Raw genomic sequence first — 16,895 nt, 5'->3', positions numbered from 1 at the left:
AGTAAAAAGTATTTGCTAAAACGTCTAGTCAAGTTCTGAGTAACTGATCAAATGATAAATTATTTAATATTTTAAAGTTAAATGATCAGATGGACCAAAAATATATATAAAAAGTTAAGTGGAAACAATGGTATTTTAAGGATGAAAATGACAAAAGTTACAAAAAATCAGGCAAAAAATTGTTTCCAAATCAGTTTCTTTCAATAAAATGCTGATGAAGCTTTAACAAAAACTGCAGGTGAATTTTAGATTGAAAACATTTTCATTCAGTGGGTAAAAAATCCAGAACTTTTACTCAAGTAAGAGTAGAAATAGTTCATAATAAAATTACTAAAGTAAAAGTAAATTTTTTCCAAAAAGGTTACTGAAGTAAATGTAACTAGTGACTACAAAACTCTGTAAGAACCTTGAAAAACTAAAGATCTAAATAGATAAATAAATGCTCTGCTTCTGAATTGTTCTTCATTGATCACGTTTCATGAAAATATAAAACCACATGAAAACCTGTGTTGTAGTTTAGCATCTGATTTTCCCTCCATGTTTACATGAAGCTGCTCAGTCGCTGTGAAATACGCATTTCTCGTAAGAGCCGAGATAAAAATCAATGAAGGTGGAGGAGAAAATCCAGCCGAGGTAAACCAGTTGAATGGGCTGCGAGAACGGCCTGTGGCCTTGAAAATGGCAACCTGAAGACCAATTCACACACAAAGTGGGTTTGAAATGGAAATGACCCAAAAGGACCAGCTTCCATGACAAAAGGGCAGCCAGAGCAGAGATAAAGATGGATGGTTTCTTTTATATGGTTGTAAATGGCTTCGTTTTGAGCCGCAGCATCACATCGAGCAGGATGGACGTCACAGACGATGCACTTCTGGAAACTACTTCCTGTTTTGTTTTATTACGGCTGTTTGCAGATTCATGGTTCAAATGAATGCAGAAGGTTTTGGTTCAGTTTACGGGTGAGGAAGGATATTTTTCGTCTCTTCCCCTTGACAGGATATTTATCAGTATTTTGGGAAAAAGCAAATATTCACAACTTTTGTTTGTTTGGTCAAAAACCTTGGTATTTTATTCTATGTTGCATGCCTTTGTGTTTTGTGTTTATGATGTAAAGCACTTTGAAATGCCTTGTAGCTGAAATGTGCTATACAAATAAAATTTGATTGATTGATTGATTGAAAATAATCGACATCCGATTAGTTGATTAGAAAATAGGCCAAAATAAAAAAGTGGATAAATTTGGTTTTATTGTTGATGAACAACATAAACTAGAAAACGTCTCTAATGCCAATAAGTTGCAGAAAAATAATAGAATCCATCCATCCATCCATCCATCCATCCATCCATCCATCCATCCATCCATCCATCCATCCATCCATCCATCCATCCATCCATCCATCTTTTGATAAATTAATGGAAATTTCCAGTAAACTTGGTTTTTGAAGAAAGGTCATCACTGTTTGTAATATTTAATATTTTCATATTTCAAGCTCCATTTCATTTATTCCAATATAAATTTATTTTCTTTAATCTTCTGGCTGAACCCCATAGTTATCAGCTTACTTACAATATTTACATGTATTTAATGTGTGGCAGACTGTAAAACTCCCCTTTTCCTCACTGGAGAGGATCCATTCGTTATTGATTTAAACTGCACATCAAGCCTCCGTTGGCCTGAATCCAGTCATTAGCTGTTTAACTGCAGCTTCATATCTGTTGAAGCCCGACAGCAGAAAGGCCACGTGAAGCGGAGGAAGAGCTTTGGTCCTGGATTTGAGCCTCAGAGGACAGTTAGTTCAGATCCTGCGTGCTCGCTGAGTCTGAATCGCTGAGTCTGAATCGCTTCACCGTTGTGTGTTGGGGGACATATGGGCGAGCGCTGGGACAATGGCGCTCTTGTCATGCTGGACTCAACAAAGAGGCCAAGAAAGGCTCAGACTGGGCTCAATCACCGTGCCTATGTGCATGTTTGTGAAACTGAGAGAGACTTTTATTTTGCAGCTACATTTTAAAAGTGCATGAAAGCAAAATTTTTTTTTTTTTAAAGAATCAGTTTCTAGATAAGTCAAGCATTTGCTGCATCCCTTCTGTTCTGCTGTGAACAGACTGCAGACCATAAAACTTAACAACCCCACAGTGGGATATTATGTTGTATCTGCGTCTATAAAGCTGCTCCTCCCTCATCTTCGTCTCCACCCTAAGCGCCCTGCTAACTGCCGTGGGAAGTGACATTTCACAGTCACAGCCAAAGTTAAAGTAAACCACCATCGTCACGTGACCAACAAGGTGCAGACTTAAGGTTGAGGAAATGTCCTTCTGCTGTTGCTCCTCAAACATCTCACTCAGCCTCACTGACAGCTTTTTTAAAGGTTTTCCTGTGATGAGCCATTTGGATGAAAAGCCTACAACACTATATAGCGTTTCACGTCAGTCAGTATTAATAATTATTGATTCATGTTGTATTTTAAATTTCTGAAACACCTCCAAACTGGTGGTGTGACCGTTCCTGTTTTATCCAGTTTTCTCTCCATGCCATTGTTTTGCTATTTTTAAGCAAAACCTTAAACTGCTGCTGCGCAAGTTACTCAACAGGTTGTTGCCAGGTAACCAAAGAATGAGTGAGTTGCTAGGTAACCAAAGAGTGAGTGAGTTGATTCTACCAATGTAGCTGTGAGGAGTTTCAACAACTAATGTCTTTCCTTTGCTCTGTTTGTAGTTTCTGATGCTGATGATAGAGAGGCAGTAACACCATGAAGCCCCGCCTGCAAAGTTACTTATATTAATCTCCTTGGTTACTAGCAGGCCGTAGAGACATAACTGCAACAAGCTTCCAGCGCCCGTCTGTGGATTCGTTCTTCCAGCTCTGGCTGTCTTTCTGCAGATGGTAACTCCTTAGTTCATGTCTGTCGGTCTGTGTAAGGACCTTTGAAGATAGTAGAAAGGTGCAATAAACACAGAGCCCACCACACAAAAAGGATTGTCTGAATGGTGTCACTAATGTCTGCAGGTAGATGATCAGACATTTACAGCTCATCCAGCTGTGAGTGGATAAGACCTTAGTGTCTGCTAGTGTCATGCTAATGTGCACCACTAAACACAACACAGTCCAGGAGATCATTTGTCAAGTACTCTACACTCGATTAACAATACAGAGACATGACAATGCAGAGACATGACAATACGGAGACATGACAATACGGAGACATGACGTGCCGCAATGAAAGTTTGTCTCAGGAACTCGTTCAGAAAGACTTAACAAAAACTCTCACCACTCGCTCACAACATCATTCCTCTGAGAAGCATGACAGTACAAACCTGGGAATAAAATCTGACCTGAACGTTTACATCTCAGTAATTTACATTCATAATGATATTTTTCCAAGATGTTTATAGTTATGTTTGTGCTTTTATTACTAAGACAGCATAATTTTATTTGTAGAGAACATTTCAGCAACAAAGCAACTCATCTGCTTGGTGCATGAATGGGTTCGTTGTCAACTGGTGACATTGTAATGTAGGGCAGAATATCATCTGCATAGTTTTGGTGACTAATCTGAACTGTGTATGTAGTTGAATGTTGAGTCACTTGCGTCTTTGACAGATAAAACAAGGGGGATAATGGAGGTAAAAGATAATCTCTGATTTTAGAATGACTGGTCAAATGATCCAAACTAATTGAAAAATCAGTTCCCCTCCTTGCCTGTGGAGGCACTGCACCAAGAACCACTGAAGAAGACACAGAGCACAACTTCCTGCTTCACAAAATGTAAACAAAAACAGAGCAGCGTCAGATTTTAGCGGTTGTAGGATTTCTCTTCCGTCTTTGGCATAAAAACAAAACAACAACAAAAAAAAAACACATGGGCCATTTCTCCTGCTAGCATCAGACTTTGTGGGTTTGTTTTGGTTGTAATTACCCAGAATGCCTTGCATCCAAAAGCTTCCAAAGACTTGTTTATTAGACCAAACGTTTGTTTGCATTACCTTCCAAATCAAAGCCTTTTTCTGTCCTAACTTCATAAATGTAAATGTGCCGCTAAGTGCTCCTGAGATTTAATCCTCTGCTATTTGCTCTGATGAGATTAAGCTCTTTGAGTCAGACGTGAAGAGAACCCAAAAATTAACGACTGGTTCAACATATTTTTACTCAAGTAGAAGTAAAAAGTCCAGAAAATTACTTGGGTAAGAGTAAAAAAGTCAACTCAAGTAGTGAGTAACTGAAGAAATCATCAATTATTTAATATTTAAAAATTACAAAATCTGGCAGACCAAAATACAAAGTTAAGTTTAAATTTTAAGGACCAAAAAATTAACTAAATAAGGCAAAACTATTTTTTTCCAAATCAGTTTCTTTCAATATAAAACTTATGAAGCTTTAACAAAAACTACAGGTCTGTGTCTGTGTCTGGGTTTTTTTTGGGGGGGGTTTTGGGTTAAAATGTTTGTTTTTTATTCAGTGGGTAAAAAAATCCAGAAATTGTTCTCAAGTAAGAGTAGAAATACTTTATAGTAAAATTACTCAAAGTACAGCACAGTAATAATACTCCTAAAAGTTTTATTTTTCCAAGTATTTGTTATTGAATAAAAGTAACTTGTAATCTGGACCAACGATGATGAAAGTAACTGGTATCCGAAGCACATTTTATTACATTTCGGTAATAAAACTAGAGTCAACTGTTAATGTTTATATCTTTGCACATGTAAGGAGGCTGTGCAAATGAAAGAATGTGTCCTCAAAGCCTCCAAACGCTCAGACGGGCCAACAGTTACGCCGGTTTATGTAAGAAGAGTTTCAGTTGCTGCGTCACTCTGGCAGTGCAGACCACAACATCAGATGGGGGGCAACTGATTCATTATCCCGATCGATCAGAACAAATACGAGAACTAAGCGGGTGGAAGTGGTGGTAGAGGACTGGCATGGGTGCAGATGAGGTTAGTGAAAAAATAAAGCAAAAATAATGGGAAGAAAGGCAGAAAGAAGGAAACAAAGGAGAAGTCTGTTACAAAACCAAGCAACCACAGGGAGGAAGCCACACCACAGTTTTTAACCTGAGACACGCTCAGCAGCAACGCAGCGTATCAGTGAGGCGTTATGATAAGATACTTTTACAGTTTGCCTCCAAACGGTCAGTTTGTGCAGTCATAAACAATCCAAAATGAGGCGCATAAACCACAAGCGTAGAAAACACACGCTCAAATAACCATGCAAATCTTTGCTTTAAGGTTTGTATTGTGCACCGGTGTACTAATTTGGCAAAACGTGTGTAAATTAAAAGAAATTAAATCGTTCTTTTTTCTGCTTTTTTAGTTTTGAGCTTCCTCTATTGTGAACCAAATAAACACTTTGCATTGTTATGATGAAGCTACTAAAGTTGTACAGTTGTTTTTTATTTCTTTAATCCTATTTCTGTGTTTTCTTTCTTTAAATAAAACCAAAAAAAGGACTTTTAATTTAGATTTTCTGTGGTCAGCATCTTGACCAACGTCCTTCCAGTCTCACCAATTTATTAGCTTTATGGGGTTTAATATTCTCACCTAACTGAACAAATGTTACCTTTTAAAAAATGTTTCTGTCCATATTTCAGCTTAGTTTTATGTATATAGAGTTGATTAGTAGCTAGTTTTTCTTTCTAGGTTATATTTATTTGAGTGACTTTATTTTTAGGACTGGTTTTACTACACTTAACTTTTTGCTTTTATTTGAATAACCTTGATAAACATTGCTACTCTTACTTGAGTAAAATTTTCTCAATATTCAAGTGAAAGTGAGTAACTTCACTGAATGAAGAATAAACATATTTTATCAAAGCTCAACAGACAGACATTTTATTGAAGTTTTATTTTGAAAGAAACTACTTTGGGAAAATGTTTATTTTGTCTGATTTTGTCACTTTGGTCCTTTAAAATGCCAAAATGTCCTCATAACTTTATGTTTTGTTCTGTCTGTAGATGTAATTTTTAATTATTACACGATAGATGTTTTGATCAGTTACTCATTCATACCAAATACTTTTTTTCCTCACTTGAGTAATTTCTTGAATGGCTACTTTTTACTTGAGTAAAATTTTTGGCTGCTCTGCTCGCCTCTGAACGTATACAGCTTCATCATTCTGTGTTTCTAAATGAGAACGCTGTTTGTTTTAGACTAGATCAGGTTATTAAATTAATAGAAACTAGAAACAGATTAACAATAAATGTTTTCAACAGAAGAAGAATATGAAAAACCAGTTCTTGTCAGCTCACAAATTAAAGCGAAAGTAAATTATGTATTTAAATTGGGGACTAGCAAAGGTTTTGAGTCAACCAAAAGGGAAAAATTCCCAGCTAATGTTTGCCGTCCAGAGGAGATATAGAGACTGCTAGCGCACAGTGTTCATGTTTCACTCTTTTTTCTCCTTTAAGGCCCCAAACTGCCTGAAAAAAAGCTTTTTGGAAGAAAACGAGATGCTTCCCACCCATCCTTGAAGGCGTCATTATAGCTAAAACCTTTCTGTGTTCGGTGCTGATGTGTTTTTTTTCTACTAGCCCCATTTCAGCCTGGAGGCATTTCTAAACTTAAAGATGAACTTTGAACCCAAACAGACAACTGACCAGATGTGGGCAGAGAACCCAAAAATTGTACTCAAGTAAGAGAAGAATTAAGTAAAAGTAAAAAATAGCCATCCAAGAAATTACCCTGGTAAAAAGTAGCAACCCTAAACCTAACCCTAAAAACTACACAATCAGACAGAGTAAAGTTAAATTATTATTTTTAAATGACAAGTATTCATACAACTGACAAAAAAATAACAAAAAAAGGCAAATTAAGTTTTTCAAATCAGTTTCTTTCAATAAAAAATGGATGAAACTTTAATAAAAACTGCGTGTATGTCTGGGGAATTTGGATTTAAAACAAGTTTGTTTTTTATTACTTCAGTGCTCAAGTAAGAGTAGAAATACTTAATAATTTCTTTACTCAAATAAAAGTAAAAAGTACAGCACAGTGAAAGTACTCCTAAAAGTACATTTAAAAAAAAAAGCTACTCACGTTAATGTGATTGAATAAATGTAACTAGTTACTACACGACTCTGCAACTGACCCACATTTAGCCCACAGGAAAACATAAAGCTGGTGTAAACTTTCTGCTAAAAGTTCTTCAAATTTAGTCCTGGTCTTTAAATCCAACAAACAGAAATTTCTTATCAGACTCAAATGTGTTTTTTTAATTTAATCATCACTGCTGATGAAGAATAAAATCACTTTGACCAAACAAAACAGCAACGTTAAGGTGCTTTTACTGCCATCAACAATCTTCTACTCAACTTAACTTTCAGTTGCAGAGAATGGGAACAAGTTGTGCTCAGTGAGCTAGCTAACAACTATTAGCAGGACAAACCAACATCAATGCATTTCAGGGATTAAGCAACCAATTAACTAACAAAGGCCTAAAACCCTCTGCAGCTGATTTTAGGTCACATGTACAATGAATGAACCTCAGTTTTTCTCTGGGACCTTCCAGTTTAATTCATGTTGTCAAACTAGCTAACCTCAAACTAACAGACTGCAGTGATGTTTATTGAAAAATTATATTTCACAGCTGATATAAGCATAGTAATAATAGAGTAAAACTCGATTTTGGAGCCTAAAAATCAGTTGCACAATGAAAACTTTCTTCATTAGCTGCAATTATTAGCTGGCTGATAATGCATTTCTTTCAATTGTATGAATTTAAACAATATTGAAACACATTTACAGAGAAAGAACAATAATGTGATTTTGCAAGACAGAAAAGTAGGATTTGATAATCACTGTGATCAAAACCAGTTAGCAACAAAATTAGCAAGCTAAAATCAATACATTCTTCTGACGCTTTATGGATCAAAAACACTGTAGGAACATAGTTACTAACTAAAGTTGTGCATTACTGTGTGTATGACAGATTTATTCACATAAAAACGGTCAAATGCAAATAAACATGCATTACTGATGCTATCACAAATGCTGCTGTCGCTGTCTCTCTAAACCTCGGTCTGCACATCCTGCTCAGAGTGAAATGAGGATGACAGAAAACTAATGTTTGCATCTTCACAATTGTGAAGCTGCACGCTTGATTAATTTCACATCCAAGTTAGCCATGTTCCAGAAAAATGGGAAACTAATTGAATTTGCAAGCTGGTGGTTTGGGCCAATGCTAACTGCTGTTAGCCAGAACAATAGTTTTGCATTTATTTGCATTTTTATGGATTTGTATACACTAGTAACACATTAAAAAGTGAAAGTAAAAACTTAATTACTGCCAAAGTCACGACTTTATGAGGGTGTCAGCCATGACGGATTCTAGTGTTTGTCGAGGAAATGTCAGGATTTGGACTTCATGATGGATTCCAGTTGATTTTCACAAGTTTCTGCTTTTAAATATTGATTTTTACAAATGCCTGGTAAAGCCACTCAGTCTGTTCTTAGATTCAAATAAATTTTTAATGCAAATGATGTCAGTTTGAGACAACAAAGTGCTGTATTAATGTTGAACCCAGCTCTTGAAACTACTGCATGCCCATAGTTAATAGACATGGCAGCCATATTGGATTTTGTGTCAGGGTTGGAGAGAAATTTGAACTTTCTTCTAGATGAGGTCAAATATCTGGGCTTGTTGGGAAACTAACTTTTCTCCAACTATTATTAGACTGAAAATACTTTCTTGGGGGAAAATGTTGATTTTGAGGCAGCAGTTGTCTCAAAACTTTCCAATATAAAGTTTTAAGGAAACTTAAACTTATTTCTGAAAGTGAAGTTGCTTCAAGCAGTATTACTTCTGTGAAAGACCAAATATTATTCAGAAACTGTTTATTTTATGTATTTGTAATTATTTTTGGTTGTTTGTTGCACCAGGTCTGAGTTATTTTGATGCTTCTTTTGTCTTGTTTTCAAGTTTATTCCTCTTGTAGAAAATAAACAGCGTCTGAAACTTCCTGAAATGGAGAATTATACGTTCAAATCTAAGTTGCAGTTTGTTGCAGATGCATGTCCCTCCTCTCTTAATCATAAATGAATGCAATTTTTTAAAGTTTTCCTTTTCCCAAAAAGCAGAGAACATGTTGAGTAGGACTTGTTATTGACCTTTCAGCTGTTTCGATCCTAAACAAAGATGGAGGACGGCCCGCTCAAAGAGGAATGCTGCTTTTTATTTTTATTTTTTTGGGTCATGAATGGGTAGAAAAGTAGCTTTATTCAGCTCCTTTCCCTCCTTGCTGTGCCAGCCCTGCCCCCCAGCACACAATTACAATGCAGGACCCCACCCCCGCCAGCACACACATGCACACACACATCATTAACGCACATTAACACACAAACTCCCAGCCTGCCTCCTGAAGCATTCGGACAGGAGGGGGTGGGCTTCCCCAACTATTTAAACAGATTCCAGCAGATGGTTGAGGAACTTTCCTGCACTGCACTGCAGCCAACGGACCGAGGCTTTATCAATCCAGAACCAGAACATTTTTTAACAGATCAACCCCATCAAGACCACTGGAGCAAAACAAAAGAAACCTTCTTCAAAACAAGCTGCAGAGTTTCTCCAAGCTGCCAGAAATTAGTTTAAATTGGAAATTGATCCGCTGTGGATCAGGCATCAGGCTGCTTCACTTGGGGAAGATCGTGGAGTGAATCATGCCGTCCGACTCCCTGACGCCTTTCCTGGAGCTGGATGAGGAGTTCTGCAAGGTAACAACAGACCGATCCCCAAGATTTAATGTTTTATAGCCTTTATATCAAACTGCAACACAAAACACACCATCTTACCAAGTATGCTTGGTGTAGTTTCTACTTCAAATATCTTATTGCACTTAACTAACCTACAAGTAACTTTCCAGCAAGATGTATCAGCTTGTTTTAGGTCAATAATTCTTGAATATTGATGAAAAATGCAAGTTCCACTGGTTGATTATTTCCTTTATTACAGTGGGAAAATATGATGTTGTATGTGAAATAAGCTGCCAGTCAAACTAGTACCTTTTCATCAATATTCAAGAATAATTTACTAAAAACAAGCTGCTGCATCTTGCTGAGAAAGTTACATATAAGTTTCTTTGTCTGATTTCAAGATATTTGCAGTAGAAACTAAACCAAAATTACTTATGATCTGAAAGCCACACTGCAAAAACACAAAGTCTTACCGAGTGTTTTTGTTCTGGATTCTACTGCAAATATCTTAGTGCACTTAAGGAACCGACAAGTAACTTTTCAGCAAGATGTAGAAGCTTTATCTACATAATTAATTCCACTGCTTCCATTGTTTCCTTTATGACAGTGAGACAATGTTATCTCCCAGTAGAACCAGCAATATTCAAGAATTATTGACTTAAGGCAAGTTTCCATGTCTTCCTGAAAAAGTTACTTGAAAGTTAGTTTTCACTTAGATGTTTGCAGAAGAAAGTAAACAAAAATACTTGTTGATATTTTGTGTTTTTGTTGTCTGAATGCTGTAAAAATTTACAGCATTTCTTATTTGAGCAAATTGTAATCACAAATGCACGAGGATGTCCAAGTTGTGAATCATTTTAAGGGTGAATGCTGCAAGTTGTGCCCTAAAGCAACCTGTAAAGGTCAGTTCTTTAAGGTTTAGTTTGAAGAGTTTCCAATTTCAGACTCATTTTGCCTCCATTTTCAGAGACAAATCAGGTTTTCCAGTTGTTAAGCAAACTGAAGCCAACAAAAACTTGGATAAAATCAAATGCTTTTTTCATTTGAGCAAATTTTAATCACAAATATATGAGAATGTCTAAATTGTAATGAATTTTGAGGGGAAATTATGTATATTTAACTCAGATATCTCAAGCTGTGCCACAAAACAAAAAGGTTTATCCTGTAAGGTTCAGTTACTCAGATAGTGATTGAAAAGTTTCCCTTCATCACTGATGATAAATTCTTGATCTAAAACACTGCAAAAACAAAAAACCTTGCCAATCAGTTCACTCCAAAAGAGACAAAACTAACTAATAACCAACTTTTCTTCAAGATATAGCAGCTTGTATTAAGTCAAAAAAATTTCTTAATATGAATTTAAGAACAATTACTAGTTCCACTGAAAGGTTATTTCCCTTTAATGAGGTATTTTCCAGTGATATAAGTGAAATAATTGGAAGTAATAATCAGTATTCCAGAACTATTGACTGAAAACAAGCTCCTGTGTCTTACTGAAAAGTTACTTGTAAGTTAATTTTTTCTTATTTCGGTGGATTAAGATATTTGCACTATAAACTAGACAAAAATACTTGGTGAGATTTGGTGTTTTTGCAGGATGACACACATTGTACACTACAAAAAATACAAAATCTTACCAAGTATTTCTGTTCTACAAGTATCTTAGTACACTTGAAATAAGGCGAAACTAATTTACAACTATAGGAGCTTCTTTTAAATCAGATCAGGGCAGATTATTTCACTTGGGCAAAATAAATGTCATAAGTGAAATAAACTGCCTATAGAGCTAGTGCTATTTCATTAATACAAAATTATTTTAAGGGTAAATGCTGCAAGATATGCTTTAAAACTAAAAGTTTATCATGGAAAGTTCAGTTTTTAGCATTAATGAGGCTTTTATTCATGATCCCTTCAGACTGATCTGTGTTTGAAGTGGAACAAACTTCCAGAAAACTGTAAAACAGCTGAAACCCTGACGTCCTTCAAATCTCGACTAAAAACGCAGCTGTTTAGAATTGTATCTGAAACGTAATCAATCAAAAAATGTAATGATGGAACTTGACTGAATGTATTGTTTATTCTATGTTGCATGAATTTGTGTTTGTTATGATGTAAAGCACTTTGAAATGCCTTGCTGCTGAAATGTGCTATACAAATAAAAATTGATTGATTGATTAATTTTTGTCAATTTCGCTCCAGCATCCAGAAACTTCACATCTTTTCTCTCTTCTTTTTGTGTGTTAGAATTTCTGCGGCTTGGAGGCGACAGATGGCGCCTCTGGCGGCTCCATGTCTCGCAGCCAGAGAGTCCTGGGCTTCCAGAGACGCCACTCGCTTTGCCCGGTGACCCTGCCAAACTCCAAGTTCAACAGCGGCTCGGAGGCCGCGGAGCCGGCCTGCTGCTGGGGCCTCGGCCTGGCCTCCGGCCAGCCGTGGAGCCGGACGCTGCCCCGCTCCTCCCTCAGTCACATCCCCTTCCGGGTCGACCGCTCGGTCAGTATGATCGAGGGGAACCCGCGGGAGGACAAAACGCTGCTGCCGCCGCCGGGTCTGTGCGTCAGCAAGCCGCCGCAGGCGCCGCCGCACATCTCCAGCCGCTACAAAACGGAACTGTGCCGCACCTTCGAGGAGAGCGGCACCTGCAAGTATGGCGCCAAGTGCCAGTTCGCCCACGGCCTGGACGAGCTGAGGGGCCTCAGCAGGCACCCCAAGTACAAAACCGAGCCCTGTCGCACTTTCCACACCATCGGCTTCTGTCCGTACGGCGCCCGCTGCCACTTCATCCACAACGCGGACGAGGTGCAGGCCGCCGCGGCCCAGAGGCACAAGACGCCATTGCTGCGGCACAGCCTCAGCTTCGCGGGCTTCTCCTCTTCCTCCCACATCTTCCAGCCGGTCCAGGAGCCCTCCTGCCTCCTCTTCACCCGGGCCTCCTCCGTCTCGCCTCCGCCCTCCTCCTCCGGGAGTCCGGAGCTGCTTTCGCCTCTCTTGCCTGAGCCGGGGCCTCTCAAGCATTGCTCGTACCCGTTCTCCGGAATCGGCGACGGCGGAGACTCTTCTCTCGGTTTCCTCGCCTCCGGCAACCAGAACCTCCCGTTTCGGCTCCCCCAGCAGCAGCCGGCCTCCCTGAACAGCTTCCCCTCGCTGCAGCGCTGCTCCTCCGCCGACTCCCTCTCCGAGGAGGGCTACACCTCCTCCTGCTCCCTCAGCTCCTCCTCCAGCGGCACCGACTCTCCCAGCTTCGAGGGTCGGCGACTCCCCATCTTCAGCCGCCTCTCCGTCTCAGACGAGTAGAGAGGAGTTTTGCTTTGAGGCTGAGTTCAATCAGGGATGGGTTTAAATTTACAGAGTGTAACTTTCACAAAGTCAACTAAAATGACAGCGAATTAGGGTCAAATTAACAAAATAATTCACCTGCCATGAATGCTAGTGCTAGTCATGGCAGTTTCCTGGAACTCTGCCATTAGCACATTTAGCAACGCATATACAAGGGTGATTGACAGGGCTAAGACCCTCCTCCTAGCTCTGATTGGTTGTTTCTGACCGGCAGCGGTCACACTGGCAGGAAGTGGGGAAGTTCAATCTCTTCACAGATCATCTCTCTTAACACAGAACCAGGGAATATTAGAGCCATAAAAAGAAAAATCACATTATTACAACTTTACTTTCATATTATTTCAATTTTATTCTTGTATGAGTTTATTCTTCTAGTAATATTACTCTATTCTCATAATTTTATGACTTTATTCTTCTAATTTTTTTTCTTAATAAGGCTCTAATAATCCATCTAATGTCTGAGACAGATAATCTGAAAAACAAAATTAAGCTCCTCTGGCTATCTGAAGAAATGCATCACTTCCATTAAAAAGCAACCAATCAGAGACAGGAAGAGACTCAGCGCTGTCAATCATATTGGTGTTCCTGCTGCTAAATGCTAAAGGTTGAGAAGTAACTTAGTGTTACAGGAAAACCTTTTGTCCACTGTCATTGGCGGCCATGCTAACTAGCATTAGCATTTATGTTAAGCTCTGCAGCATAACCGGGTGTACACAAGCTTGATTAACAGCACTCTGATTGGTTGTTTGAGGAGCTCGATTGTCTTTTTTCCACATATAATCTGACTCATAGCAAGTATTTAAAAAATAAAACAAAAAATGTCCTAGAAGTTACATGCGTCAGCTTATTAGCCACCATGTCAGCAGATCCAGCCGAGAGAACGTGCCAATCGTTGTGCATATTGCATTTCTTCCACCCAAGCAGCTGTAGTGCTGCTCAGTGTTTGTCCAGTTTTAGCTGACTCCCTTTCCTGTTTATTGTTTCATTGATTATTGGCCAACAATTGTGTTTTATGCCATTGTAACTGCTGTATACTGTTGTATACCTGTTAGTATAACTGGAGGGTACTCGACTCAGCATTCGTCTCCATGCTGTTCCTGATCAGTAGAAAGTTCTGTGTGAGAATTTTCTGTACCCTAATCCCAAGTTGTTGTTTTTTTTATTTGTCTTCACCAAGAAAGTGTGTAGACTTTATTTCTTACTCCAGTCCTCAGAAATCTGCCTGAAAAATCCCATTTGTGACTCTCCAACTGTGTTTAATTGACCTATTTCTTGTGCAAGTGTAGCAGGATTTATTAGCTGTATGCTGTCACTGATTGATTAGTTGATTGGTTGCATTTCTGTGGCCACATGATTATATTTGTCAGCCATTTTTAAACTGTCTGACAATGATTCAGCTGAACTGCCTTAGCACAGATTGTAGGAAACCTCTAGTTACCAAAGTTTCTCTAACATTCTCCTGCTAAAACTCCTACATTGCAAAAAAAAAGAGAAAACCTTACCATGTATTTTTGGTCTAGTTTCTAATGAATACATCTTACTTCACTCAAAATAAGACAAAGCTAATTTACAAGTAACTTTTCAGGTTGTTTTAAGAGAGTAATTTCTTAATATTCATGAAAAGTTGGTGGATTATTTCATTTATAAAACAGCTGAAGGTTAAATAATTACAGTCATGCTTTTTCACCAACATTTACTTAAAATAAGCTTATATATCTTTGTCTTCCATTGAGTGCACTTGAAACTACTTGTTAATATGTTGTGTTTTTGCAGTGCAGCTTTAGCTACAGCAGGTTTTATACAATGTTATAATTATTAACATAGCCTAACATTTTTCTAGGACTATTTATTGCTTTTTGCATGTTTTATTTCTTCTTAATTAGTGATTGTTTTTTTTTGTGTGTTTTTTTTAAAATAAGAAATTACGCTTTACTTTAGCGGTTCATGTTTTCTGTTTGGTTAACCGGAAGCTTTATTGACAGGACTGATGGAGAGGAGGGGAAAGGAGGAAACAAGCATTTTGGCATTCTTTATTTTTGGTTGCCTTATCAGCAGAGATCAAAACGTTTGTTCTGCTCTCCTCTCCGTTAAACCTCAGACTGCAAAGAAAAAATAAATCACATTGGTGATCACCACTCAGCCGTTTAGTAGGAAGAAAATCTGTTTGTTATGATTGTTAAAATGTAACCTGACAAGCAGCGCCATCAAGACTGTGTTGGTTTCTTTATTGCTGTTGTATTATATTGTTATATAGTAGATTTTTCAGAGTCGGCTCGATGACGATGCGTTTGCAGGTCGATTTCTGTTGCACACCAGCCAGCTGGCCCGGCTCTGACCGGCAGGCGAAATCATGCGAGTTCGAGGGAAATCTGGAAGCTTCACTCCGGTTTCCTCCTGAAATCATCTCAGCCGCCTGCCCTGATGAGGCCAGAGATGTTTCTTTCTTTTTTTTTTTTTTTTTAAGAAAAGGAAAAACTTGTTAACTTAAGGTCCTATTTATTTTTCTTTGTAAGAGCAAAGCCTATATTGTGCTATTTGATATTGTTTTTTTTTTTACATAATTTAAGTGCATCTATTGTTTACATTCCAGCCGTTACTTGGATAACCTTCTTTATCTTAATATATATGTTCATCTTTAATTCAAAATAAAAGCCTTTTGCTAAATAATAGTTGCTCAATCTGGTTATTGTGTCATTCTGATGTTTAACATGCATTTCTGAATTATTAGGTTGGAAAATGAACATCCAGTTCTTTTGTTTTGTTCTGTAAAACTTGTTGAATTGAAAGCATGCATTTGTTGCACTTTTGAGTTCAATAAAAATCAAATCAGGAACAGATTGTGCAGTATAGCTACTATAGATAGTAAAAAAGGAGTAAATGTGCTTGAGATCAATCTCAAAAATATTTTAGAAAAAATATAGGACATTTCTGAGCTCAGAAGGTGAAAATGCAATAAAAAAAATTTAATTTTGAGATTAATCTTAGAAATATACTAGATAAATACAGAAATTTTTTGCTCCAAAAGTCAATAATTTGCAAGAAAAAAATCTGAATTTTCTAGATTCATCTTGAAAATTTTCTAGAAAACACTTGGAAATTCCTGAGCTTCAAAATTAGACCTTTTCTCACTGTCGAAACTCTGAAAATTTCCAAAAGTCGAAGATGTTCTACTTTCTGAGCTCACAAATTTTCAGAAATTATGTGAAAAATAATAAGATTTCTGATACTTTCAGGTTTTTGACTTTTGGATCTCAGACTTTTCCAACTTCTTTCTAGAAAATTTCAGAGATTAATGTCAAAATTTCTGAGCTTTTTGGTAGAAATGCCGCTGTCATACATCATTTTCCATTTGTCCTAAAACCTTCTGCATTTATTCCGGACACTGTGAAGCTCAAGCAACATGTTTCAGCAAAGTGTTTTCCTCCAATATCTGGGGGAACGGTACCTGATGGAGAAACGCGAATCGACGTGTTTTCAAACAACTTTTTTATAAACACATGCGCACTTAGTTTCACAGAACCAACTAGTGGTAAGAGCATTTTCAATGTGTACCGTTACTGTAAAAACAAAGATTGTAATTAGAACGTCTTCATGTAAATGTGTTAACAGAAACAAAACAAAAATTCTATTTTCGTGGGATCATTGTCGTGTAAACAGGGCCCAACTTTTGAATACAAGAAATTTTGAGTAGCCTACAAGTGTTCCAAGTTTTGTGACGAAAGACATGAAGTCCTGCTTTCAAAATGAAAATGTAAGCAAAAGCATTAAAAATTTTGAGAACAAAAGACTCAAACTGAAAATGTGTGCTCTTGGATTATGACAGAAAAACATTGTCAATAATCACACAGATCCTTTCACTTTCTAATAAGTTCATCCAAAA

General features: G+C 37.6%; 1 protein-coding gene across 1 annotated transcript; it reads left to right on the top strand.

Moving 5' to 3' along the window:
* The first annotated feature begins 9,452 nt into the window (after window positions 1-9,452).
* LOC129359367 (mRNA decay activator protein ZFP36L1) lies at window positions 9,453-15,682 on the top strand. The gene is made up of 2 exons (XM_055028945.1): window positions 9,453-9,700; window positions 11,924-15,682. The coding sequence occupies exons 1-2, from the start codon at window positions 9,647-9,649 to the stop codon at window positions 12,971-12,973; spliced, it is 1,104 nt and encodes a 367-aa protein (XP_054884920.1). The 5' UTR covers window positions 9,453-9,646; the 3' UTR covers window positions 12,974-15,682.
* Window positions 15,683-16,895: the final 1,213 nt, after the last annotated feature.

This window comes from Poeciliopsis prolifica, unplaced genomic scaffold (assembly GCF_027474105.1).
Source record: "Poeciliopsis prolifica strain line A6 unplaced genomic scaffold, Auburn_PproV2 SCAFFOLD004, whole genome shotgun sequence".
NCBI lineage: Eukaryota > Metazoa > Chordata > Actinopteri > Cyprinodontiformes > Poeciliidae > Poeciliopsis > Poeciliopsis prolifica.
The sequence above is the reverse complement of the archived record's forward strand: the minus strand, read 5'-3'. Positions and strand labels throughout refer to the sequence as shown.

What these genes read in the sequence shown, in the direction of transcription:
- LOC129359367 (XM_055028945.1), top strand. Translation starts at nt 9,647, where the DNA reads ATGCCGTCCGACTCCCTGACGCCTTTCCTGGAGCTGGATGAGGAGTTC. An exon ending in TGGATGAGGAGTTCTGCAAG is followed by an intron (nt 9,701 to 11,923) that starts GTAACAACAGAC and finishes TTTGTGTGTTAG; the next exon opens with AATTTCTGCGGCTTGGAGGC.